The following is a 27,494-nucleotide window of genomic DNA, read 5'->3' as shown; positions in this document are numbered from 1 at the left end:
ACACGTGGGGTTTGCGTTCCCACCTAGAAGCTGCGATGGTGTTAAGCGTGGAAGTCGTGCATGGGAGGTGGGCGGGCGTGAAAATCCCGGAGGTGCGGGTTGGGGCTGTAGAGTCGTGCGGGGGGAGGCTCAGGACCCAAGGCCGTTCCTGCCGCATCTTCCTGGGGTGCCCAGTGGTCTTTCCCAAAGACATTTCCAGAGGGACAACGGTGGCCACGCCCTTGGAGCAAAGCCACGTGCCACGTCTGTGTCCGTGAGGTCTTGTGGAGAGGCAGCCACGCCCTGGTTTCTCGTGTCTGGCTGCCTGCTCACGCAGCCCTGGGCGGTGTGGCGGGAACAGCGGTCCTGTGGCCAGCGTCTGCCCTTCCCAGGAGGGTCTGCCGCTCCCTGGCCACGCGGGGGAGTGAGGGCCACGTTTCCCACACGTCAGAGATGTGTCCTGTCGCTCTGAGGAATGCCCTCGGGGTCCCCACCTCTGCAGCTGCCGGCGGCAGGGAAGCTTTGGCTGGCGTTCTGTTCTGTCAAAGCCTGGCCTCGCCCAGCCCTGGCAGTCAGCGTGCGAGCTGCTGGGCGGGACCACGCATCTGGATTCCCGCCCGTCTTCCGCCGCGTCCTCTGCGAGGCCCCTCGGAAACGCTCTGGCCCCTCCCGCCCCTAAAGGGCGATGTCCAGAGGCTGCCTCTGAATGAGCGGCCATGAGCTGGGGCCAGGCCTCTGCGCACCGCTGGCACGGGAACAGTTGGGAGGCTCTGCTTGGTGTAAACACGGCAAGGCCCTGCAAGCCAGACAACAAAAGGGAGGGTGGTGGTGGTGACGGTGATGGTGGTGGTAGTGCTGGTGACAGTGGTGGTGGTGACGGTGGTGGTGGTGCTGGTGGTTGTGATGGTGGTTGTGGTGATGGTGGTAGTTGTGGTGGTGATGGTGGTGGTGGTGGTGGTGGTGATGGTGGTGATGGTGGTGACGATGGTGGTGGTGGTGGTGGTGGTGGTGGTGGTGGTGGTGATGCAGCAGCACCCTGCAAGCCAGACAACAAAAGGGTTGATGATGACGATGACGATGAGGATGATGGTGTCAAGGACACCCACCCCTGCTGTCCGGAGCCCCCTCCCCCTCCCCAGGCCCCGCCGGTGTCCACTCAGGCTCCCGAAGGCACACAGTGTCTTCACAGGCACTTGTCTCAGCTCTGCTCCGCCTTCCACTTGCAGGGCCGGCCAGATGCCAGGCTGCCCGGTCAGCCGTTGGCGGGCGTGTGGAGCTGATACCAGCAGATGGGTCTCCTTGGATTTGCTGTTCTTCACCATACGGGTGGGGGAAAAGCCGCTTTAGTCACGTCCTGGTTTCTCCCGGGGTTGCAGCTGGATGACTCCGCGTTTCAGGTCCTAACTTCAGCATCGTTGCCGTGGGGGGCCCGAGGCAGCTGGAGAAGCTGTTTTCAAGGTCTAGAGACTCCTGCTGCCTTCAGGAGACAGAGTGGGGGAGAGGCTTTCTAGAAAAGAAGCTGTCGTTGGCCCCGCTTGGCAGCAGTACGCTCGGGGTGCATAAGCCTGGGTTTGTTGCTCCAAGTCCACTGACAACTTCTGTGGGCCTGCGGGAGCCTAGACCGTGGGACGTTCACGGCGCCACCTGCTGGTTCTGCTTGGGAAGAGCGGGCAGGACCGCGGGGCAGCACTGCCTACTGAAGGCCTCTCCCAGCCTCCGCCCTGCTCCAGGAGCCGGCACCCGGGGGAAGGCTGTGAGTGTAGACAGCGTTTTCTAGCTGCCTCCGTCCACAGCCTCTCCCCACGCTAGGGCTCCGTGGAACCCACTTTGGGAAGCGCTGGTGCCACTCCCAGATGGTAACGTTGAGCTTAGCGAGCTGGAGCACCCGCTGTGTGCCCCAAACTTCCACTTGCTGGGCGGGAACCGAGCTGAGAACGTAGCCCTGCTTCTCGGGGCCCTAAGCCTGGGATGCACACACACAGTGTGGGCGGCGCCCCTTGGGCACTCAAAAAATGTATCCTCCTAAGTGCAGTGTCCGTTCCAGCCGTTTCCAGAGCTGGCCGTTCCCTGTTGAGCGTGGCCGTGATTCGTGTCTCGTCTGGCTGTCTCAGCACTGCCCTGGCCAGCGAGAGGGGCTGAAGGCCCGCGAGGCCTGCAGGTGGTGTAGAAGTGGGGGTCCCGGAGCGTCCCCCAGTGCTGGCGTGGAAAGCCCCGCCTCTGTGGGGCTCGGCTTCCGTCCGCCTCACAGACAATTCTCCTTTGATTCATTCATTGACTTACTCATTCACCCAATCCGGGCCCAGGCACGGCTGGTGCTGGGTGGGGGGAGCCTCGTTCCGGGAATTGTGTTCTGCAGTGGCTCCGGCCCGTTTCCTCCAGCCTGGAAAAGGCAGCAGTTTTTCCATCAAAATGGAGCAGAATCGGCCACAGGCTCTAAGGGACAGGATGGCGGAGTGGCACGAAAAAGCCTGGAAGGGTTTGGGAAGAGCATCGTGGGCATTCGAGAGTCACTTCCTCCCCACTAATTTTTTTAAGATGTATTTATGTATTTGAAAGTCAGAGTTAGAGATAGAAGAGGCAGAGAGAGAGAGAGAAGAGGCAGAGAGAGAGAGAGAAGAGGCAGAGAGAGAGAGAGAGAGAGAGAGAAGAGGCAGAGAGAGAGAGAGAGAGGTCTTCCATCTGCTGGTTCACTCCCCAATTGACCGCAACAGCGAGAGCTGTGCCAATCCAAAGCCAGGAGCCAGAGCCTCCTCTGGGTATCCCACACAGGTGCCCAAGAACTTGGGCCATCTTCTACTGCTTTCCCAGGCAGCACCAGAGAGCTGGATCGGAAGGGGAGCAGCCAGGACTCGAACCAGCGCCCATGTGGGATGCTGGCACTGCGGGCGGCGGCGGCGTTACCCGCTACGCCACAGCTACGGCCCTGCAGACTGTACTAAGCTACAGTCCCCAGCGATGTGCTGAGGGTCTCCTTCAGTGTCCTCGCCAGCACTCGCGTTGTCTTCCTGCTCAGAGCAGAGCAGGCGAGGCGAGGTGCAAGCTTGCTGTGGTTTTGATTTGCGTTCCCTGCGGACTGTGACGCTGGGCGTTTTCCCGGGTGCCTGTTGGTCACGTGCGTGTCCTCCTCTGAGAACGTGTTTCAGTCAGCTGCTCGTTTTAGAATCGGGTTATCTGATTCCCTTGCGTTTGCGTTTGAGCTGTTGGAGTTCTTTCTTCCTGGCTGTTACCCCAGGTCGGTGCGTGGTCTGCAGGTATTTCCTCCCATCCTGGGGGGCCTCTCCACCCATCTCCTCTTAGGGCAGGAGCTCTGTGGTTGGGTGGAATCCGTCTGTCTGTGTTGCTTTAGTGTCCTGCGCTTTGGGGTCTAAACCGGAAGAACATGCTTGCCCATTCCCGTGTCCTGAAGCCTTTGTCCCACGTTTCCTTCCTCACTGGCTTCAGAATTTCAGGTCTCATATTTAGGAGTTTAATCTGTTTTGAGTTGGGTTCTGTACACGGTGAGAAGTAGGGGCCTCGTTTCGTTCTCTGCGTGTGAGTATCCAGTTCCCCACCAGAAAGCAGAGTGTAGACGCCTGCCTGCATGCCTGCATGCCCGCTGTCTACATGCCCGCCTGCCTGGTGCATCTCGGCGTCTTCGTCAAAGATCAGCTGGCTGTGGGTCTTGATTTTTGCGTAGAGGTTTCCCTGGGCTTTTGCATCTTGGAAACTGGGGACTTCAGATCTTGTCTCTGCCCGCTATGCACACCGCCCCCTGCGGGATTTATGGATTTGCAGCCTCCTGGTGGACATCACAGCCCTCCCCTCCCATGCCCAGGGGCCTTCTCTTCTCCGTGTGTTCCCGCCCCCGAGCAGAAGTGGCCTCTTCTGGACTAGGGGCTCTGCCTCTGCCTTCCTGTGGTCAGTGACCCCCCAGGCCCCTGGGGTCGCAGCACAGCGCTTTGTCCGACCATGGCCATGGATTGTCTGGGGCAGCAGCACTTAGTGGAGAAACAGGGGCCGCCCTGACTCGGACGTGTCCCAGTGTCTGTCTGCCTGTCTCGCTGCTCCCATCCTGTTCTCAAGTCACTGCCTCCTCCCTGCACTTGTGAACCCCACGCAGAGGGAGCCGGCATGCAGCGCTGTTCACGGCCCTGTCCCAAACTCAACTCGCCTTGATGAATGAGCTTGCGATTGGACAAATGGGACAAACGAGGGAGAAACCACTTTTCCAGATCCTGTACTGCGTGTCTTCCCTAGGAAGCCAGACGCTGGGCTCACGGCACCGGGCGCCTGGTTCACTCCCCCGCTCGGCTGGGGTTTTTCTCTCCGGTGTTTTGGGGGAAGGCGTCCCGGTGAGACGGAAGAACAGGACAGGACAGGGCTAGGGAGAACCAGTGAGGAAGCAGAACTGCCCAGGGCAGCGCAGGGGTGGAGCGCGGGGTCAGAGGGGGCGGGGCAGGCCCTGGCTCCTGCGTTCCCAGGTGGAGCAGGTGCCAGGGACCCCCGCAGGGAACAGGCTGTGTGTGGTTCTCGTGGCGCTTCCGTCGCTCTGGTGGGGAGGGCGGATCACCCACGGTTCCTGGGATCTCCGAGTGGCCAGAGCTGGGCTGGAAGGCGGCGGTGTTAGGAGGACAGGGCCTGGCCCACCAGAGTGAGGTCAGCCACCGTGGAGCCTACAGCAGCCCCTCGCTTCTGGGCCTGTGGGGTCTTAATGGAGAGGGGTGGGGACAGTACACGGACACTGTGCGCCGGCGTGGGGACGGGGACCGGGTGCAGCTGCTGAGGGGCTGGTGCTGGCCCCTGCAGCTCCAGGGCCCCTCCCTGGGCAGCTGTGCGAGGCCTCCCACGCCTGGCGCTTCCCTTCGCAGATGCTCCAGGTGGCAAAGCACATTCCCTTAATGAGCCGCTAATGCCTCGAGGAGGCAGAGGTGCCGGGAACTTAGCAGCCCTGTGTTACCCAGGCTGCAGGGGACGTGCTAATGTGTCTGCACCTCCCCACTGGGAGAGGGGGAAGGCCAAGGAGACTCCACAGAAGAGGCGCAGGCCCTCCCATCTGTCCTGCGCTCCATAGACGCACCTGCCCAGGTCTGCAGGCTGCTGTCCTGAGAGGTCTGTGTGCACACCCACCCACACACGTGCACGCCTAGCCCAGGGCTACACACCCACCCACACACGTGCACGCCTAGCCCACAGCCACACACCCACCCACATATGTACATGCCTGGTCCACGGCCGCACACCAACCCACACACGTGCACACCTGGCCCACAGCCACACACCCACATATGTACATGCCTGGTCCACGGCCGCACACCAACCCACACACGTGCACACCTGGCCTACAGCTGCACACCCACCCACACACGTGCACACCTGGCCCAGGGCTACACACCCACCCACACACGTGCACGCCTAGCCCAGGGCTACACACCCACCCACACACGTGCACACCTGGCCTACAGCTGCACACCCACCCACACACGTGCATGCCTGGCCCAGGGCTGCACACCCACCCACATATGTACATGCCTGGTCCACGGCCGCACACCAACCCACACACGTGCACACCTGGCCCAGGGCTGCACACCCACCCACACACGTACACGCCTGGCCCACGGGTACTCACTCCCCCCCCCCACGTACACGCCTGGCCCACGGGTACTCCCCCCCACACACACGTACACGCCTGGCCCACGGGTACTCACCCACACACACACGCACACGCCTGGCCCACGGGTACTCACCCACACGCACACATACACGCGTGGCCCACGGGTACACTCACCCACACGCACACGTACACGCCTGGCCCACGGGTACTCACCCACATGCACACGTACACGCCTGGTCCACGGGTACTCACCCACACGCACACGTACACGCCTGGTCCATGGGTACTCCCCCCCACACACACGTACACGCCTGGCCCACGGGTACTCACCGACACACACACGTACACGCCTGGCCCACGGGTACTCACCCACACGCACACGTACACGCCTGGTCCACGGGTACTCACCCACACGCACACGTACACGCCTGGTCCACGGGTACTCACCGACACGCACACGTACACGCCTGGTCCACGGGTACTCACCCACACACACACGTACACGCCTGGTCCACGGGTACTCACCCACATGCACACGTACACGCCTGGTCCATGGGTACTCACCGACACACACACGCACACGCCTGGCCCACGGGTACTCACCCACACACACACGTACACGCCTGGCCCACGGGTACTCACCCACATGCACACATACACGCCTGGTCCATGTGTACTCACCGACACACGCACACGCCTGGCCCACGGGTACTCACCCACACACACACGTACACGCCTGGCCCACGGGTACTCACCCACATGCACACATACACGCCTGGTCCATGTGTACTCACCGACACACGCACACGCCTGGCCCACGGGTACTCACCCACACACACACGTACACGCCTGGCCCACGGGTACTCACCCACATGCACACATACACGCCTGGTCCATGTGTACTCACCGACACACACACGCACACGCCTGGTCCACGGGTACTCACCCACATGCACACATACACGCCTGGTCCATGTGTACTCACCCACACGCACACGTACACGCCTGGCCCACGGGTACTCACCCACATGCACACATACACGCCTGGTCCATGTGTACTCACCGACACGCACACGCACACGCCTGGCCCACGGGTACTCACCCACACACACACGTACACGCCTGGTCCATGGGTACTCACCCACATGCACACATACACGCCTGGTCCATGTGTACTCACCCACACGCACACGTACACGCCTGGCCCACGGGTACTCACCCACACACACACGTACACGCCTGGTCCATGGGTACTCACTAACACACACACGTACACGCCTGGCCCACGGGTACTCACCCACACGCACACGCACACGCCTGGCCCACGGGTACTCACCCACACACACACATAGGCACATACCCACCCACATACGTGCACACCTGCTCCACGGGTGCACACCCGCCCCCACACACCTATCATGTCTGGCTCACAGGCACACATCCACTCGAGTATACACACCTGACTCATAGATGTACACACACACGGCTAAGCCCATCAGTGCACATCTACTCCCTTATATACACGCCTGGCCCCGTGGTACACACTCGCCCACGTATGTACTAGGTGGACTCCATAGTACACACTCTCATGTGGACGTACTTGTGCCCCGTAGGCACACCCACCACCCACACGCGTGTGTGTGTCCTGTGCCCAGGCAGCCACGCCCCCGCACTCAGTGACCCTCGGTGCCCACTCTGCACTTGGGGTGCATAGGCGGTTCCTTCCCTGCACCTCACCTTATGCGCCTGGAGGCGTCCCGTCTCAGGTGAGAAGTCACAGCCCTCCCAAGCTGCCCCATGCCTGGCCCTGGGCCTGGACCACCTCGGGAAAGAAGGAATGGGGGGGTCCCGAGTGGCACAGCCTGGCGCCCCTGGTGACAGCAGGACCCCTTGAGCAGCTGCTTGGACGGACGCAGCGCCCGGCTCACACAGTCCGATCAGACCTCGGGGTTGAGGACCCATCCGTGGGTCCCTGCCAGGTTTTGAGCCAAGTTGAAGCCTCTGCCCAGGGCCCTGCAGCCTCCCCGCGCCCCTCCGGGCATCTGCACGCCTCACCCACTGCTCTGCCTCCCTGCGGGCCACCCACCCTGTCCCTGCCACAGCCCCTTGCTGCATGGGGCGCCCTCTCCCGTTTCGCATCTGCTCCAGCAGTCTCAGAGCCCCTCCCCCACCTTAGCCCCTTAGCCTGGGCTGGCACCCACCCTTCGGGCTCACTGGAGCAGGCACAGTGTACCCCGGACCTGCCGGGCTGTCTGTCCAGGAGCAGGTGTGGTCCTGCCTCACCTGTGCCACTGTGTGGTAGGGAGCCGACTCCAAGCCAGTGGCGTTCGTCCACGTGGCGTTGCTGTAAGAGACGGGCTTGGCTGGGTACTTTCTCAAGAAGAGAGGGTTTGCTTGTGTCCCGGTTTCAGGACAGGAGGCTGGAGAGCCAGGGCCAGGCTCGCTGTTTGTGACAGCCCTGCACGCCCAAGGCCAGCACGGAGCCCTTCGGAGGGCAGTGCCCTGGGGACCTGATGACCTGGTGCAGGGCTGGGCTCCCAAAGGCCTCACCAGCTCCTCGCACCCTCGTGGTGGAGGCCACACAGCTGACACAAGCCCTGGGGACCCTGGCGCTGTGTCACAACCCTAGCACTGAACACCAGAGCCTGGCCCTTAAGGAGCTTTGGCGTGTGTAGGAAAGGAATTGTGTGTGTGTGTGTGTCCCCATGGCGGGTGACGGTGTGAGAAAGAGGCAGCAGCCGGGCACGCTGGGGAGCTGTCACGTGTGGGGCCGTGAGCCCTGGGTTTATCTGTCCTTATTGGTCGGCTGGAGCCCCGCGGCGCAGGGGTTCTGCCTCCTTGATCACCACATATGCCCATGCCTCGCGTGAGCGCTGTGTGGGGCTGGTGTCTGTCCCTGCTTGTTGAATGGTGGAAAGAGGCTTAAGAGGAACAGGGAGAGGGTCTGCTCGGTGGCCCGGATGCCCACCTGTGCCCTCGTCTGTGTGCTGAGGCCCACTGCGTGCCAGAGATGGGTGGGACCTCCCAGTACCGGCCCTGCCCACCAGGACACAGGTGGAGGGGGAGAGGGGAGGCAGCTTGGTGAGCATGGTGATGGTGGGTGGATTGAGGCCGCGGCACCGGCCCTCTGCCCGCCTTCCATTGGTTGAAGCAGGACTCACGCCCACAGCAAGGAGCAGAGACCCCACCCCACGAGGCCACAACCCAGGGAGGGGCGGGAAGGAGGAGAATGGGGTCAGCACTTCGGGTGGGGTGCGGAGCGAGGCCGGAGTCTGGGGAGCCAGGTTTCTCAGCCATCTCCCTCTGGTCCCCAGAGGCGCAGGGTGAATGTGAGTGTGTTGTGGACAGCACCGAGGGTGGTGCGGCTTGGTGGTCACTCCACACTCTGTCCTGAAGGGAAGGGAAGTGATACGGCTGCAGGCCTCTTCCCCTTATCACAGAAGCCCAGTCGGAAGCCCAGGGTGGGCTCGGGGCGGAGGCGTTGGTGGGCGGACCAGGGTCACAGCGATGCGGGTGGCAAACCGTCGGAGCTGGGACCTGGTTTGTGGTTTGCTCTGTCTGTGGCTCCTTCTCACCTGGGCTGCTGGGAAGCTCAGGCCCCTGCGTGTGTCCTCCCGTGGGGCCCTCCCTAACCCCTCGGCACCGTGGGCCTGCTCCCTCTCCTGTGCCTCGGTTTCCACCAACGCTGCCTTCCTCTCACCATGTTTCTGGGGAACGAGGTGGGGTACAGAGAAAGTGACAGTGACCCTTGTCCCTGGGGGTCTTCATCTTCAAGTGAGGCCTGGAGGCCCGAGCAGACCTGGCCCGTCCCCGCCGGTTGTGCCAGTGCTCCCAGGACAGCGGCTTTCCTGGCCACGTGGACTGGCGGCTCTGCGCCCATCTGGTGTCTGTGGGTGGAGGGAGGAAGAGGAGGAGCGCACAGAATAAGCTGTGTGCCCATCGGTTGTCCTGCAAGGCTGTGCGAGGCCTCTGGTGGTGTCCAGTCTGCCCCTCCCTGGCCCACAGCCGCCGGGGCTCCCTGTCTGGTGGCCCACAGACGCTTTCCCTGCGCCCCCAGCGTGTGCATGGTACAGCCCCCAGCGGGGTCTCCTTGCATTTGACCTGGCGGTTTGTCCCGGCTGTTTTCTGTTCGCACGCTACTCTGGGTGCCCCGCATCTGTGCGCAGGTCTGTGAGTGGAAGGCTCGTGCCACGGAGGCAAGCCTGTCCTGTCTCCTGTGTGGTCCCCACCACCACCAGGAGCTTCCTGGGACACCTGTCTGCTGTGTCCCACCCAGTGCCCTTGGGAGGTGAATCTGAGCCAGATGGGGCTCAGGTCCTTGCTGCCCCGAGAGGTGTCCCTTTCCTGACCACCGGTGTGTGTATGGGGCAGCAGGGGGCGCTGTACCGGCCCACAGCTGTTGTGTAGCATGGGATGCGTGTTGCTATGTAGGAACGGTGGTTGGCTAGGATGGAAAGCAAAGCTGCCCCAGCACATCCGCTGTAGGGGGCACCAGGGGAGCATCTTGCCATGTGCCTCCCCAGACTCGCTCCTGCTGTCCGCTGAGCGCTTCCCATGGCCGGGCCCTGTGCTGGCATCCACGGCTGTGCCAGGCCTGCTTCCTGGCAGGAGGACGGTCCCCGGGGTCTCTGCAGCTCCCTGGTGCCTCTGTCAGCTTTACACTTGGGGCAGGAGGGAGACGAGGACGTCCCGGGAGAAGTGATGCTTAGCTGAGTAGCTGAGGTTACCGGGCAAAGAGAAGCAGCTGTGAGGGAGATCAGGTGGGTGGCAGGCATGGCATGAGCAAAGGTCCTGGGGCAGGGGAGGTCTTAGGAAGACAGAGCTCCCTGTGTAAGAGGGCTGATGGAGGGAGCTCCTGCATGGGGGGCAGGGCCCGGGCTGTGTGCCCCATGCACCCCCACCCCTAGGCAGAACGAGCCCCAAGTGTCCATCATCTGACAACCTTCCCGGCCCCTGGGGCGAGGGCGTCACCTCGGCGACCGCTCACTGGGCCTCCCCCTCCCCCATTCTCGCCTCCAGATGAGATGGACCAGGCCCCCCCAGCGCGCTCCGAATTTCTGCTCTCAGGGACGCGGACCCCCCCGGTGAGGAGGAGCAGCAAGCTGGCCACCCTGGGCAGGATCTTCAAACCCTGGAAATGGAGGAAAAAGAAAAACGAAAAGCTGAAGCAGACGACGTCGGGTAAGCCGCTGGGAGAGCGGGGCGGCGCCGGCGAGGCAGGCGACGCGGGCCTGGTGCCGCCTCCCACCCCAGCGGGAGCTCAGTCTACCCAGGCCCTCACCGCGGGGCCCAGGAGCCGCTTGGCCTCCTGGGGCACCTCCGGGTCCCACCTGGCTGGGCACCGTCAGCGCTGGCCACGCCCACAGAGAGCTGCCCTGGCACAGGTGTGCACAGGTCACCTGGGCCTTGCTGATAGAGACCCATCCAGCGTGGGGCGGGGCGGGGCTGCAGCCATGATGTGAACTGGCAGCTGGCTCGCACCTGCTGGCCACACTGGGTCGGGAGCCCACGGCCTGCACAACTCCCACCTGCTGGCCACACTCGGTTGTGAGCCCACGGCCCGCACAGCTCCCACCGTGGCCCTTGCCCTCCCACATCCACAGCCCCACCTTGGTGGTGCCAGGGCCTGCTTCCTTTTAGGAGCTGCGGTTTCCAAACGCATTTCAAATTGCCGACGGAGACGCTGGCTCTGGGCGGAGCCCCGGAAGCAGCCGTGGTCCTGGCTGACAGCGCCCGAGTGGCACCTGCCCCCAGACTCGGGTGGACGCTTCCACTCTGAAGTCTTGGGCTCAGGGGTGGGACCTGGTCTAGCTGTGGCATCTGAGGCAGGGGGCTGCCCTTGAGTGGTGGTTACAGGAGCCTAGTCCCTCCGGCTTCTGTCTGCCGTGGGGTTCACCACGTGACCATCCCTACACACACACTGCCAGACACCAGCCTACAGGGGCCATCGCATCCTCAACCGTATCTTCCGAATCCGGAGCCTCCCTCCTGGGGGCTCCTCTCCAGTATCTTAGTGAGAGAAGGAGCCGGCACCCCAACGAAACAGAAGAACAGGAGGAAGGCCTGGGAGGGGACCGCGCCCCACTGTCCCTGGAGCTCCTGGAGTTTGAGCGGGGACACAGGACCTGCCTGCATTGGCCCGAGGGCCTGCAGTGACCAGAGAGCAGCCCTGTCTATCGTCCGCTCTCGGGGATGAGGCCTCACCCCGCTGGAGGTCGTACAGTCTGGAAACGGCTGATCTGGACCCTGGCCAGCTGCTACCCCTCCTGAGCCCCCGCCCGGGCAGGGGACAGCCTTGGGGGCCTCGCCGGAGTGTCCCAGTCCTGGCTCTGTACTTCCTCTAAGTCATCTTGTCTCATCCTCCCTCCCCAGCAACGCCTGTGACATCGGGATTTGACATGCCAAGACAAGTGGCAGCCCAGCTCTGGGTGGAAGGACGTTCTAGAATAAGGAAGCAAAGTGCGGTGCTGCTCTGAGGATATCCAGACACCAGAACGGGGGCGTGGGGTGGGGAGACGCAGGAGTCAACCTCAAGGTCCCCGCGACCTTGCAGGGCCCCCGAGCACCCTGGCGACTGGCCCAGCGCAGCAGTCCTCGGGGTCCTCGGGGGAGGAGCTCAACCTTCTAACCCCACATGCGGGCACAGAGCTCACCTGCTCCGGGGCCTCCGACTCGCAGGCCTGCCTGCCAACACCGCACCGTCGCCAGGGCTGCCCCCCCTGCTCCTTTCTCAAGACCTGGGCTCCCCTCCTCACCTGGGGCCACCCCACCCAAAGCCACGCCCACGGCACCCACTTCCTCCCAGGGGCTTCTGGCTGTGACAGACTCGGGCAGGGCACCTGCTGAGGGGCGGGGCCTAAGCCCCTCCAGCGCCTTCTGTATACCTGGCCCAGAGTGAACAGGAGGGGTCGCAGCTGGCCAGGGTCCAGGTCAGCCGTTTCCAGACTGTACGACCTCCAGCGGGGTGAGGCCTCATCCCCGAGAGTGGACGATAGACAGGGCTGCTCTCTGGTCACTGCAGGCCCTCGGGCCAATGCAGGCAGGTCCTGTGTCCCCGCTCAAACTCCAGGAGCTCCAGGGACAGTGGGGCGCGGTCCCCTCCCAGGCCTTCCTCCTGTTCTCCTGTTTCGTTAGAGTGCCAGCTCCTTCTCTCACTAAGATACTGGAGAGGAGCCCCCAGGAGGGAGGCTCCGGATTCGGAAGATACGGTTGAGGATGCGACGGCCCCCGTAGGCTGGTGTCTGGCAGTGCGTGTGTAGGGACGGTCACGTGGTGAGCCCCACGGCAGACAGAAGCCGGAGGGACTAGGCTCCTGTAACCACCACTCAAGGGCAGCCCCCTGCCTCAGATGCCACAGCTAGACCAGGTCCCACCCCTGAGCCCAAGACTTCAGAGTGGAAGCGTCCACCCGAGTCTGGGGGCCAGGTGCCGCTTGGGCGCTGTCAGCCAGGACCACGGCTGCTTCCGGGGCTCCGCCCAGAGCCAGCGTCTCCATCGGCAACTTGAAATGCGTTTGGAAACCGCAGCTCCTAAAAGGAAGACTTCTCCTTTGCTGACAGCGTCTGTCCCTGCTGAGCCAGGGTTTCCCTCCTGGGCCTGGGGCTGCTTCGCCCGGCTCTGATCTGTCCCCCCACACACTCGCGGACGCTGTCGTCTGTCCTGCCCAGAGGCTGGGCCTGTGCAGCTGATGGCTGCATCCATGTGCCCTACAGTGCCAGGCGCATAGTAGGTGCTTAGTAACCATGACTAGTTAGAATCGAGGTGCTTAGTAACCATGACTAGTTAGAATTGAGTGAATGCTTCATAAAATCGCCTACACCACTCTGTGAAGGGAGGAGGACTCGGCTGAGCTCCCCAGGGACGCCGTAGCCCATGCACGTAGTAGGTCCTCAATGAATACTTTTGGGCAGACTAATTCCATTGTCATTGTCAGTATCCAGTCTGCCTTATCCCTTGCACATGAAGCCCAAGAGCTGGGCTGGCTTTGTCCCGGGGCACGGGGCTGAGGCAGGCACCCAGTGGCCACTTTTGATCGGGGCCCAACAGCAGGTGCTTTGTGCCTTCATGGAACACGTCCAGAGGCTTAGAGTTCTGTGCTTGGAAACTGGGGGGCACTTGTAGGCATGTTGTCCAGGCAGTTAGAGGAAAGCGGTGATGGTGTGGGTGCCCCGGGACAGGCCAGGGAGGACTTGGTGGGTCCCTGGCATGTGTTGAGCTGTGGGTCTGGGAGGCAGGAAGGACCGTGCTGAAGGGGGAGAGGGGTTGCCAAGATCTGGGAATGCGGGTTGCTGCAGGGGGCACCGGGGCTGGCCTCCTGCCTCCCTGTCCACTTGGTGAATTACTTTTACAGCTTTTTAAAGATCATTTGAAAGGCAGAGTGGCAAAGGGGAGAGACAAAGACATTTTATATCCAATTCCTGCAACAGCCAAGGCTGGGCCAGGCGGAGGCCAGGAGCCAGGAATTCACCCAGGTCTCCCACGCTGGTGGCAGGAGCCCAGATACCTCCCGGGTGTGCATTTGCAGGAAGCTGGATCCACAGCACAGAGGGGCCGGGACTTGGACCAGGCCCCCTGATACGGGATGCCAGCATCCCAAGTGGCCACGTGACCTGCTGTGCCACAGCCTCTCCCCACCTCTGCCCTTGGCGAATTCTTTGAAAGCTGTTGTTGACCTGCAGGGTGGGGGAGCCGGGTGGGGGAGCTGCCCACGGGCTCTGGTGTGTGAGCCCACAGCAGTGTGGTCGGGATACAGCCAACAGGAAGCGCAGGAGCCACAGGGCAGCGCCCAGGGTTGGGGGGCAGGGAGAGCTCCTTCCGGGGCTGGTAGGTTCAGAGCCCTCGAGGAGGGTGGCATGGCCATGGGAGCTGGTGCAGAGGGGCGGTGTGCCTCTCACCGTCTTCTCACCGGGCCCCTCCTCGGCTGTGCTCCGTGCGCCTCGCTCAGGAAGTGCTGACTTGGCCAGGTGGCCCCGCCCCCACCATGCCCCAGGGCACCCTCTGTGGCGTTTCTGTAACCGGGAGGCTGGCGCTGGCTGCTGGCGGTGCCCGTGGCCGTGACTCACCTGCTGTCTCTCGTGCAGCGCTGGAGAAGAAGACGGCGGGCAGGCAAGGCCGCGAGCAGCTCATCAAGAAGGGCCTTTTGCAGATGATGGAGCAGGGTGAGTGGACGCCCCGGGCGCGGGAGGCCAGGCCGGGGGTCAAGGTCAGGAGGCCGAGCCCTGGGAGGGTCCTCTGGAGGGGGCAGGGCCGTTTCCTGGGCATGAGCAGCAAGGGATGGGGCACGGGGCGCATCCTGGTTCCTCTACAGGGGATGGAGGCTTCTGTTTTCTCCTCCAGTTCTCCCCGTGTTCACGCTGCACCCTCTGGTCTGGGCACGTTGTCTTTCCTTCACGCACCAGCCCCTCCCACCGCACCGTGCATGAAGCTCCCAGCAGGGCGTGGAAAGACCAAGAACACTGTGGGTGCCGAGCGTGTTCGAGGTCCATGCACGTGGTCCCCGTGGGCGTCCAAAGGCCCCGTGTGTGATGTGCTGGGCGTGCCCACCTGGGTCTCTCCTCGCAGCACCGCTGGGGCGTGGGGGTTGCTTCTTCCCCCTGGTGTGAGGATGGGAACGTGGGCCTCAGGGTGGCTGCTCCAGGTCCCTCAGCGTAGAGCTGAGATGTGCTGCCGCGTGCAGACCTCTGGGTGTGGTCCCCGCTGGGGAGAGTGGTCTTGGCGTCTTCCAGAAAGGCCGTTACCATCGTTACGTGATTCTCTGCCCAGACTCCTCCCCTTCCTGTGAGGCATTCCAGCAGGTGTGGGACTGAGAACACGGATCCTGGCACCGGCCCTCCGGGTCTCGGGGACTCTCGGTCCTCGGTTTCACCGGAACTCGCCAGCGCCTGGAATGCTCTCTCGAGCTGCTGCCTCTTGGGTTAGGCAGTGCGGCCTCGCAGAGCCGGTTCCCTGAGACCTGTGCAGTCCATCCAGCGTCCGCCCGCCCCATCGTCTTGAAGCTGTCACGAGCGTCTTTGTCCTCAAATGCTTCGGGAGTCGGGGTGGGGGAGCTCACAGAGGGAACAGATCCAGATCTTATCCCCCCCAGTCTTGCTCGGCCGCCTGCCCGAAGCTCCTCTCCTTTCCTTAGGTGCGGGGAGCAGGGCCTCTTGATGACTTTTCAGGGGGAGCTGCCTGGGACACCACTTAATCCTAGACCAGACGTGCGGGAGAGCGCTCAGGGTTGCTGTGCCCTGCCAGCTCTGGTTTGGGCGATGGCCTTGCTGAGTTGGAAACTTGAATGGCACCCAGACCTGCCCAACTCGGGCGTGTTGAATCCCTTCCGCCGGCTTTCCTTGCTGTGGCTCCTAGGCTGGGAAAATGAGGATCTGATCAGCGCTGACACTGTTTATCATCGATTCTAAAAATACTGTCTTTGATGAACAAAGAGTGAGGAGATAGAGCTTATCCCTTTCCACAATGAAGTTACCCCTTGAATAATTAAAGAGGAGAACTTGTACAAGAAATGCAGTCTGGCTTTTTTAAACTCTGGGTTTGGGGAGGTGGTGTGGGCTGAGGTGAAGCAGGGGCCCAGAGGCTGTGGTCGGCAGCAGCCAGGTGACAGGTGGCCTCGTGTCCTGGGGACATGGGGACTTCCTGGTGTTGGACAAGGGCACAGTGCACCCGCTGCCTCCGGGCAGAGCTCAGCAAACCTCTGCTGGAGAGAGTCAGGTGGGAGACACCTTGGGCTTTGGGGCTGGCTCTGCGCTTCTGTCCCAACACCTCATCCCTGGCACCCCATTGCTTTTCTTGTGGATATTTTCCCAACCTCCTAGAGAGGTGAGATTCAGATGGAACTCGGGTCTACACGTGAAGTCTGGTAGCCTGACCCCAGCCCCAGGCTGACGTCTACTGGTCCTCACCCCACCTGTCTCTCTTGATCCATGACTGTGGACCAGGAGCCGGAGTGGCCTGAAACAGAGGCCAATTTCCCCACAAGCTGAGCATGCGCCCAGTGATCAACGCCATTGCACTGAGTGTGGGCCATGTGCCAGCTGCCAGGGACACAGGTGGGCGAGCCACGGTGCTCTCAGAACAGGGTCCCATGCAGCCCAGATGCTAGCTAACCCCCCACACAGACGCGATCCTAACGGGGTTCTTGCCTGGGCTGGCAGGGTGCTGGAGATACTGAGTGGGGGCCGGAGGTGGGTGGGAGAGAGCCTGCCTCTAAGGTTGCTGTGTGCTGGGCTCACCTGGGGAGTGGCGGTTATGGCAGTGCTGTGGGGTGGGGCCCAGGGGAGACCCTGGCATCATTCGGCGCCGGCTGAGCCTTCTTGGCCAATTGCAACTTTGGTGTCGCAAAGGCTGGGAAGCTGAGACTCGGGAAGTGGGAGTGACTTCCGGCTTAAGGAGCAGCAGGTGGAAGGGCGCACAGGGCCTCGGGGACCCCGCGAGGGAACCTGGAAGCAGGTAGCGGTGGCGGGAAGTGGGGAGGATGAGAGACTTGGGTCCAGGACCCCTGTGCCTTCCCTGCCCCCACGCAGCTGAGCTCGCAGTGGCCCCAAGGCAGGCCCGTGGCCCCGGGGTCAGCAGGAGCTTGTCCTTGGCTGGGAGCGAGGCCAGGGGGTCTCTGAGGGGCCCATCAGGGAAGGGCACCAGGGCTGCTCTGGGCAGGGACTGGTCTTGCCTGCTGTGGAAGGCGTTCACGGAGCGTCTCACTGAGTAATGAGCGAATCCGTGCAGACGGTCAGCCGCAGGCCCCTGGGACTGCCCAGCTCATGCACCTGCTGAGAATGCGCACTGTAGGTCGGCCTCGTCCTGTGATCCATCCTGGGCCTGGACTCTCCGTGAGGGGAACTGCAGCCACGCCTTCCCAGCTCAGAGTCTGGGGCCCGGGCCAGGGGCAGGAAGCCAGCCCCTCCTGCTTCCCTGCGGGTGTGGTCACTCGCAGGGGTGTCAGCTGCTGTGGTGTCTTCCTGGCTTTGGCTTGCGCCACCCCTTCTGCTCCCAGCCAGGAGGGGACCACTCTGCAGCCATGGGCGCCCCCCTGTGGCCAACCTGCCCTCGCAGAGCCTGTCCACACAGCGGCCAGGCCTTCCCATAGGATGGGTGGTGGGAGACTGCGGAGGGGAGGGGGCAGGGCCGCAGACCCTCCCAGAACTGCCTCCTAGTGGCCCAGAAACTCTCACAGGGGTCTCGCTGGCCAGAACAAAGCCCAGGAGTGCCCTCCGCCCTGCACGCGCGTGTGAGTGCACACGCCTGCCGGGAACAGCCGGGCACAGTGGCTGTGCCGCCGGCCTCTGGACAACACCTCTGGAGAGAACCCGAGACCCCACGTGACGAGACTGTGTCCAGGCACACGCGTGTCCTGGTGCCACGGGCTGTTACCTGGTGATCCTGCTCACGTGGGCACCCTGGCTCCCACGTTGCCCTGCACGTGGCAACTTGCGGGCCTGGGAGGGGTCTGTTGGTGGTGGTGTGAGAAAGTCGGAGAAGGGCAGGCTGTGCCAGGGCTGGGGGGGTGCCCCTCTCTGGAGCATCTCTGACCAGGAGTGGACAAGGGTCTTTGGTGAGAAGGGTCCCTTCCCAGCCCCTCCGCCTGGTCCTCAGAGGCGGGAAGCAAGGAGAGGAGCGTGGGCGTCTCTGGCCCGGACGCTGCCAATGCTCCCAACTTTCCTGGCCCCTGAGACCGTGCACTCGGCCTTTTCGTAAACGCCTCGAGGAATTTCACCCTCCCCTCCCCGCGTGGGGTGGGGGGCCGTCACCCCGTGCTGTGCTCTGTGCCTGAGACTCACGAGCAGCCTTTCCTTGGGGATTAGATGGCACGAGATCAGGTCCGTGTGTCAGGAACGCCGGGGCTGTGTGTGTGCCCGTGCGTGCATGTGTGTGCCCGTGCGTGCATGTGTGTGCCCGTGCGTGTCGTGCACAAAGCTGTACTCACGTGTGAGCATGCGTGGGCTTTCACAGAGCACACAACGTGTGCATGCATGCGTGTGCGTGTGGCAGTTCCCTCTCACCCTACTGCCCGTGTGACGCCCTGACTCTCTCTGCTCCCCTGGGCAGCCCTGGACAGAGAAGGGCAGTGGCTGGAGAGCAGCCGGGAGGGGTCAGCCATGCAGAGGAGCAGGGCATGAGCCGTTCTCCCCCTACCCCCGTTTCTTAGCAACGGCCCTGCCACCAGGGCTATTTTGGGAACTGTGACTTTTCGTTGACCGTGACTATGAGCCGGTGCTCAGCACAGCCCAGGCAAGTCCTCCGAGGGCTGCCGGGCTGCACACAGGTGCAGGACTCCTAGGGCTGCAGCTGGGCATGGAGCCTCTGCCTGGCTCAGGCAGGAGCCCCCGGCCTTCGGTTCAGCCACCCCTGGATTCTGAGGTTGCCTTGACAGTCGTGGGAATGCACTTATTATCCACGACACCGGCAGTCCCCAGCAGCACACAACCTGCCCTGTCTAAGGTTTGGCATCCACAGCTGTGAGCAGTGGCGGGAGCCTCACCGGCACAGGGCAGTGGTGAGGGCCAGGCGAGCGGCACCTGCCATGTGCCCCTCCCGTGTCCTGGCAAAGCCCGCACCTGCCGGGCTGCTCCCACCTTCAGCTCCGCCAGGGCAGGGTGTGCGGGTGGTTGCAGTGGTCATCAGCGATGGATAAGCCAGTGATGGGGAAGGGGCCGGAAGGCCGTGGCACGGTCCGGGTGGGCAGCTGTCGCCGTGGCTGGAATCTGGCCAGGCCCTGCCCGGTGAGGCCTCGGAGCTCGGCGTTCTCCCTAAGGGGCCTTTGCACGCAATAACCGCGGGCGGAGCGTGCAGCTCGGGCGTCGTGGCTCCTGGCCCAGAGTCCAAGACTTTTGTCTTCCGGTCCTTTCCGGGAAGGGTCGTGGGCAGCCTTGACCTCTGCACAGGTGACGCGGCTGCAGGGTGAGCTCTCTGGGCCCCAGCTCCCCGCGCACCTCACTTTTTTGCTCTGCCCTCAGGAGACTGACGTGCCTCGGGGGGAGATGTCCGGTGGGGGTACAGACCAAGCTCCTGTGAGGGCACGTGGGGCGGGGGCCCTGATGATGGGAAGCCTGCAGGCGTGTGGGCACGTCGGCCCTGCGCACCGCCAGGTCTCCCTGCTGTTCGTGTCCTCGTGGGGCGTCGGGGCAGCACCATCACAGCGAGTGCCGTGGCGTGCTTGCCGCGTGCCAGCTGCGTCCCACCTGTGAACTCCGCTGATTCCCACCATAGTGCTGCGAAGCCAGCAGCGATGCCGTCCCCGCTGGGTAGACCAGGAGGCTGAGACGTCGGCTGTGGGTTGCATGCATGGCAAGGGTGTCACTGTATACTTCTTGTCCAACCAGGGCGCTTTGGGAATGAGAGGGACACAAGGCGGCAGCGGCACTGAGCTGGGCAGAGCGCAGCCCTGGCTCTGGTGTGATCATGTTCCCAGCCACCACGAGAGGCAGCGTGGGAGGAAGTCAGCGTGGTCGGTGTTCCACGCTGTGACCCTGTGCAGGCCACGCTGCTGCCCAGAGCTCTAGGGTCTGCACTGCGATCCGGCCGTGGCGCCTCAGTGGGGGAAATGCAGGGGACCTCCTGAGGACCCCCGCACCCTGTGGCTTCTCTCAGGGTGACTGTGGTCCGGGGCCTGCCCCTGGTGGCTGTGTGACTGCAGCCCCTTACTCAGACCCCCAAGGGGCCAGGCCCTGCCCCAGCTGCCCCAGGAGCCTCGATGCCCTCACTTCTGGGAAGGCAGCTGCCGAGGCCTGGGGGGGCCTGCTCTGAGCCCCCCCACCCCCGTCGTTGGCTGTGCCTCCTTGCTGGGCTCCCTGTGCCGCGTGTGGTCGCCTGTGTGGCCTCTCAGCGCATGAGGCACCTGGGGACGTGGACAGGGTCCGATGAGCTCCTCTTTCCCAGGTGCGCAGGGAGTGAGCCGTCAATACTTGCTTCCCATAGTTCTCTGCGGCCAAGACAGCCCAAGTGACTGACAACCCAGCACCCCCAGGGCGTGTCAGGGTTTCTTGCCACCTCCCACTGTGGGCTGGGGCTGGGTGTCTCTCCTCCTGGTGCCTGCTGCCCCCTGGTGGCCAGGACATGTCAGGGTGAGGGCTTTGGGGTCCTGGGAACAAGCAATTTGGAAGCCACTGCTGCTTCACAGCCCTGGCGTCCCATTGGCCAAAGCCACACAGCAGGGGGTGTGACCAGAGGGGGGACTTGGCAAAGGCCCATGGTGAAAGGTGTGGGTGTGGGTGTGGGAGGGGGCTGGGGGCAGCGTCCAGTCTCCCCGAGGTGTCTGAGTGACAGTGTGCACTGTGGGGTGGGCACCCAGAGCAGAACCTGGGGTGGGGATGAGGTGTGCTGGGCTGTCCGGGGCCCACCTGGGAGGATGCGATGTGGCAAGGACCTGCTAATGCGCATGCCAGGGCCTGGGCGCCATCGCGGGAGGCCCCTCCCATGAGTTCAGAGGACTGGAGGAGGGAGGCGGGGCCCTGCTCACGCTGGATTTCCTTGCAGATGCAGACAGCAAAGTGTGCAACCCTGACGGAGGCCCCCAGTCCTCGCAGAGCGAGCCGTCCCCCCCGAAGCCGGAGACGCTGACCTCGGAAGATGCGCAACCAGGAAGCCCCTTGGCCGCTGGGACAGCCCAGGCCTCCCTGGAGGAGCCACTGTGCGCTGACGCCTGCCTGGATGCTGCAGGTAGTGGCTGGAGCCCTGGGGCCTTGCGCTGGCCCCAGGATGGCAGGGCTGGGGCAGTGGCCCTCCTGGGGCGGTGTTGTCAGGATGCCACGCCCACGCTCCCCGCCCTGCTGTGCCCCCTGCCCAGCTGGGTCTGCAAGTCTGCGGGGATGTTTTTCTCCCATCTCTTCCGGCGTGTGGTGCAGCTGGTGAGCGAAGGTGCTCACAGATGTGTGCGGCGACCTTCCTGCCTCCCCTCCTCCCAGGGTCCTGGCCAGGAAAGTGCTCTGCACTGGAGTGAGGGTCCGGTGGGGCACTCAGGTGACCCCACAGCAATAGGGTAGGACGTGGGGTGCAGGGGCTCCCCTCCTGGCAGCCTGAGCCCCTTTCTCAAGAGGAGCCAGGGCCAGCCAGGTGCCCGGTGAGGTAGGGGGTGGTGCAGGTGCAGGGGAAACCACTGGGGCCCAGCACCGGGCTCTTGGCTGCTTCCTGCAGGTGTGCTTGGCGCCTTGCCTGAGCCGCGTCCCCTCTGCTACACGGGAAGTCGTGGGAGCTGTGTCCGGGCCCACGGGGGTGTGGGAGGGATTTAGTGTGCATCTGCACGTGCACGCTGCGGCAGTGGCAGGGACGCTTTGCAGGCTGTGGGGACAGGCTGGTGAGGAAGAAAGCGGACAGCACTAAGGATCCAAAGGCCTTTGAACTCCCCCTTGCCCCGTCCATCCTGGCTGCGGTCCCCTGGAACCCTCCCTGTGGCACCAGGAGCTGTTTCCCCATCAGAGTTCAAGCTACAGACAGGGCTGGAAAGTGAATTCCTCAGGTCTCCAGGAGCGGGAGCTTGGGCCCCGGCCGTGAGGACTGGCCGCTGTGTTTCTGCCTCAGAGCCGGGTGGGCTTCTCTCCCCTGCCAAGTAAGGGCCACCAGCGTCACAGCTGCTCCACCTCCTGTCCCTGTGCCCACAGCACCCACAGGCGTCTGCCGAGAGGGCTTCTGTGTCAGCGTCACCTGGCCTGGGAATGCGCCAGGAGCATGGAGCTGAGGGTGGTGGCGGCGCCTGCCCTCCCTCTCAGCACCTCCTTGTCCCTCCACGCCCCAGGCAATGACTTTTGCCGGGCCACAGCGGTGGGCGTGGGTCTGGCGGCCCAGGGGACCTGCCCTGCCTGGTTCCTGTGGCCGAGCCCTTGACCCAGCCCCTCCCTCTGCCCCAAGGCTGGGCTGCTGCTCCCCCTCCACAGGCTGTGCCCACGCAGCTCCAAGGGGCACTGGGCTCCGTCCACACCGCTTCTGTTCTCAGGCGCGTGTGGTCCAGCCCCCTGGCTTTGTGATTCTGTACTGAGGACTTCCCCGGGCTGAGTGTGCTCCTGGTCTGAGGGCTGAGTGGGGGTTTGAGAGAGGGAGGCGTGGGCGTGCTAGAACAGGAAGTGGCAGGTGCTGCCCCAAGGATGGGGGCTGACAAAGCTTCCGAGGGGCCCGAGACACACAGGACGGCTGAGCCGGGAGCACGGGGTTCGCACCTTGGGCTGTGCGTGGTGGCTTGAGCTTGGACTTGCTGGAGGTGACCACCTATCCGGAGCTGAGGTGACAGAGGGAGGGCCCGTGGTGGTGTCACCCAGGACCTTGGCCGCAGGGCGTGGCGGCAGAACCCGCACTGCTCAGCATGGGTTGCATAGGTGCTGCCTGGGCTCGGCCCGGCCATTCATTCCCGGCCTGCCGGGAGCGGGATGGGGTTTGCGTGACAAGCTAGTTCCACACAGGGAATACGAGACGTTTACAGTGGCTGCTAGGGGGTCTCCAGTGTCTCCTGCGGAGCTGGGGGAAGACAGGCTCTTTACCGCTGTCCCTGCTCCCTCCCCCGTGTCTGTCCCCCAGCCCCAGCCCCCAGGGAGCTGCTGCATCTGGGCCCTGTGGATGACTTCATCACAGACATCGTCTCGCAGTAGGAAACCACATTCTCAGGCAGCAGCTGCCACGTGGGTGCTGGCCCTGGGCCTGCTCTCTGCCTTGGCCGAGTTCATGGTCAGAGTGTGACTCCCTGGAGGGAGAAGGCACCTGAGGAGCCCCTGGGGCCCTGCAGGGACACTGACGGCCGCCTTGCAAAGTCGGCCTCTTAGCAAGCCCTGTGGGCGGCTGGGGAGGGGCAGGGCCCAGAGAAGGGTCCAGGGCTGCCGCAGGCGTCTCCTGAGCGGCGGTGACGCCTGGATGGGGCGGGCTGCTCCTGTGTGTGTGTGTGTGTGTGAGAGAGAGAGACAGAGACAGAGAGAGAGAGAGAGAGAGACAGACAGACACGGGGCGTGTCCAGCTACCTCAGGCAGAGAGCCCTGCCGGAGACGGTGGCTGCGAGACTGGTTTGGTGGTTTGGGTTGACTTTGGGCCTTGCTGGGGTGCTTTTGTGTTTCCTGGTTTTGTTTCGCCATTGCTGCACCAGCAACAGGGCAGCTCCTACAGAGCCCGGAGGAACCCCTGCTCTGACATTAGGGGGGCATGGCCTGTTCAGTGCCCCGGTCGTTGGTTGAGGCTGGGTGTTGTAGGTAGAGTGGTGTCCAGCAGGTGTGTTCCATGGGCACTACAGTCTCCCATTTTCAGACAAAGAGAGGCCCAGAGAGGGTAGGTAACTTTCCTAAGGCCACAGAGCACGTGAGTGGCAGGACTGGAATTTTGTGTTAACCACGGCACTCTACAATCTAAACGCAGACCAAGCAGGAGATAAACTTTTGTTCCCCTCTGGAATGTTCTGGAAGGTGAGTTGTCTGAAGTCTAGAACAGGGGCTGGCAGACTGCGGGCTGCCAGTCAGATGCTGCCAGCTGCCCACCTCTGCATGGCGCCGGGCCTTGTTCCGGTGGTCGCCAGTCTGAGGAACAAGCTGAGGGGTCTCGCCCGTGGCCGGCACCTGCCTTTGTGGCCGGCAGCCATCCTCACCGTCGGCGCCTGTGCTGGGCCCCCCGTACCTGCTGCCGGCTGCTGGGCACAGAGGAGCCTCCGTCTGGGGGCCTGCGAGTCGCTTTGCCCACCTTGAAACCAAGGGCAGCTGGCGTCCTGGGGTGAGAGAGGCTGACCACGGCGGAGGCTCCCCAGCCCACGTCCCTCCCCTCAGGCTGGCCTCTGCTGGACTCCAGGGTCTCAGCAGGGGGTGACTGGGAACAGGTGTGCCCCAAACCAGAGCAGCGCTGGGTTTCTTCTTGTGTAGACACCACACGGGGTTGCTGGTTTTGCCTCTGGGCCTGCAGTCTAAAGGGTTTTTGTCTCCAGGTCAGGATTTCCCAGGAGCAAGTCAGTGAACACACTCGGCAGAGACATCCCGTGGAGTCAGGGACCTGTGCCCGGCTGAGCGCCAGCCTGTCCCCTCCCGGCCTTGACCCTGACCCTGGGGTATGCACTCCGCCTCCGTCGTGAGAAGCAGCCTGCACGGTCACCCGCACAGGGAGGACGCAGGCTGCTGTCCTGTGTTCTGCTTTTGTCTGAGGATGTGGTTCAGCACTGGAGGTTTTAGCAGGTTGTGACACGTGATGGCGGCACAGGCTCACGGAGAACAGTGGGAGAGGACCACCTGGTGGCGGACGTGGGGAGCTGTCCCTGTCCGAGGGCAGATCCAGCGCATCGGTGGTCCATGTGTGGGTGTGGTCAGCGTGCAGGTGCTGGTGTGTTGGGACCCGGGCTGTCAGGGCAGGGGGTGGGGCTGTACAAGGCAGCTTATCCTTTACTCTGAGGTCTCCCAGGCCGAGGGGGTGACCTGATGACCATGGACTCCCTCCCAGAAAACCCAGAGCTTCTCAGCTAGACCAGTAGCCTCTCGCCACACAGCCACACACTTTATTATAAAATAACAAAAATCAAGCTGAATTTGAGTTCCTTATTGGACGGGCTGCTTGCTAAGCGCTCAGTGCTCAGTGTGGCAAATGGCCAGCATATGGACAGGGAGCCGGGAGTCCCACCATCCCTGAGTTCCATTGGGCAGTCTCGGGGTGAGAGGTAGCTGTGTGTCCACCTCGGGCAGAGGTTTTGCTGTTTGGATTGGTCAGGCCTTCTAGAGCTTTCCACACCCACAAGGGTGCAACTGCAACCAAGACCTTAAGGCCCACAGTGAAGTAGTGACCACCTGGCTTCCTCAGGAAAAGTCTCCTGGCCCCTGTGTAGAGAATGGACTGAGCTTGGCAGGGGTCAAGGGTGGGAGCCCAGAGGCCAATGAGGAGGCTACAGCAGAGGCCTAGGCAGCTTATGCAGGGGACAAAGGGTATCTCCGAGAATTTAGTTGGAATCAGCTATAATTGGTAGGGCAGTGGGTGTCATGTGTAGCATCCAGTCTGGCTGGACAGCTGTCTTGTTCAAGGCCATGCCCACATCCCCTCAAAGAATGCCTGAATCCCACACGTGTCCATTAGCAACGGAAGGTGGATCAGAAGACAGGTGCCTGAGAGGAGGGAAGCCTGGGAGAGTTTGTCCTGGAACTCAGGAGTTGGGTTTGGATGGGTTCTGTTTTGCCCATTTGACCTCTGGGCAGAGAGGATTGTGTTTCTGGGGCCCATCCGTCAGTGGCTCATCAGGCTGTGGGAGGGGCCTGAACCAGTGCTTTGCTGGTGAACTGTTAGGAGGACAGCTGCCCCAGAGTGCAGGTTCGAGTGTGCCTGCGTGGCCGACCCAGGAGTGAGGACCCTCACCCCATGTTGCCGTCTCCCTGGCGACCCTGCCCTCTGTGATGCCTCCATACAGACCTGGGCAGCCCAGTTCAAATGCTGCCCCCTTGTCCAGACTCCCAGGCCCACAGGGAGGATCTGGACAGTCTGGTAAAGAACAAAAACTAATGGCGCCGGCGCCGCAGCTCACTAGGCTAATCCTCCGCCTTGCGGCGCCGGCACCCCGGGTTCTAGTCCCGGTCGGGGCGCCAGATTCTGTCCCGGTTGCCCCTCTTCCAGGCCAGCTCTCTGCTGTGGCCCGGGAGTGCAGTGGAGGATGGCCCAAGTGCTTGGGCCCTGCATCCCATGGGAGACCAGGATAGGTACCTGGCCCCTGCCTTTGGATCAGCGCGGTCATTGGAGGGCGAACCAACGGCAAAAGGAAGACCTTTCTCTCTGTCTCTCTCTCTCACTGTCCACTCTGCCTGTCAAAAAAAAAAAAAAAAAAAAAAAAAAAAAAAAAAAAAAAAAAAAAAACTAACGGCGGCTGCTGGGGTGTGTGGGGCATGTGTGCATCTAAAGCACTCCGGGGACAGGGAGCCGCCTGCCCCGCCTCCTGCGTCAGCACCATGGATAGCGCCAGCTGAGCTGGAGCCCTGAAACCCTCCCCTGACAGATAAGTGCATCCCACATGGGCTGACCTAGAAACCCAGACAGGCTTCACCACTCTGCTGCCCGAGACATGCCAGCGAGAGGGCAGTGTCTTCCCTGTGACACAGCTGTGAGAAAGAAACAAGATGATGTGGCACTCACCTTCCTCGGGGCGTGGCACTGGGGAGTGCCGGAGAGGCCAGGGAGTGTGGGGCTCCAGGGGAGACCGCCATCTCGGGTCAGGGAAGGAAGCTAGGAGGTGCTGGGCACAGCAGGTTGTGTCAGAGCTGGGAACCTTCAAGGAGCCCCTCTGCTGGCCTCGGGTCCCCCTGCAAAGCTGGAGGTGAAGCCGCGTAGTGGGACCGAGGCAAGAGGCGAGAAGCTGTGGGTCAGGGAGGGGCTGAAGCAGTTGCTTGCAGAAGAGGCTAGCCTGGATGGTGGCATGCGGGATGGTCCCCATGGTGTCTTCTGTGTCCCGTCTTCCTCCTGTGGCACTTGGCAGGGTAGGTGGGCAGTGGCTTCATCCTAGGTGGGGCTTTTCCAGAGTTGAACGACAAGGAAGCCAGGTTGAGGGCTCGGGGTTTTGGAGAGACTGCTGTGGAAGGGGTAGAAGCTGTGCTGGGCAGAGACTGAGGAGGCAGAGAGAGCTGATGGGTTGGGAGAGAGCAGGGGTGCAGGTGCTCAAGGCGGTGAGGGAGAGGGGTGGGGCTCATCCTTTCTCAAAGTCCAGCCCTGGTGCTGGGGGCGCAGGGTGCCTGACACCCAGACACATAAGACCCTAGCTGCTGAATAGGGACTTGATGTGCCAGGCACACATCTGTTGCCACTGCCCATCTGAGCCTTGAAATAACGCTGTGAGGGGCGATGTCAGTGCAGGGCCGTGCAGGTGTGAGTGGATGCACAGACAGCCTGGGTGGCAATAGCAAGGCCACAGAGGCCACCTGAGCCTGGCAGGGTCTGACTCCACACCTTGTCCTCCCCTGGAATCCCGCACTCCCAGGTGAGGTGGGAGCTTGGCACATACCTGTTGCGTAGGGAAAGG

At 62.9% G+C, this 27,494-nt stretch overlaps 1 protein-coding gene across 2 annotated transcripts in view; it reads left to right on the top strand.

Annotated features, from left to right (window-relative positions):
- The window catches only part of PHACTR3 (phosphatase and actin regulator 3), a 225,847-nt gene that overhangs the window by 116,672 nt on the left and 81,681 nt on the right, over nt 1-27,494 (top strand). For both annotated transcript variants that reach the window (XM_051835075.2, XM_017337824.3), the window contains exons 2-4: nt 10,589-10,750; nt 14,650-14,727; nt 21,035-21,217. In XM_051835075.2, the coding sequence (XP_051691035.2) occupies nt 10,589-10,750; nt 14,650-14,727; nt 21,035-21,217 (423 nt within the window). The remainder of the gene's footprint in view (nt 1-10,588; nt 10,751-14,649; nt 14,728-21,034; nt 21,218-27,494) is intronic.

This window comes from Oryctolagus cuniculus, chromosome 11, assembly GCF_964237555.1.
Source record: "Oryctolagus cuniculus chromosome 11, mOryCun1.1, whole genome shotgun sequence".
NCBI lineage: Eukaryota > Metazoa > Chordata > Mammalia > Lagomorpha > Leporidae > Oryctolagus > Oryctolagus cuniculus.
The sequence above is the reverse complement of the archived record's forward strand: the minus strand, read 5'-3'. Positions and strand labels throughout refer to the sequence as shown.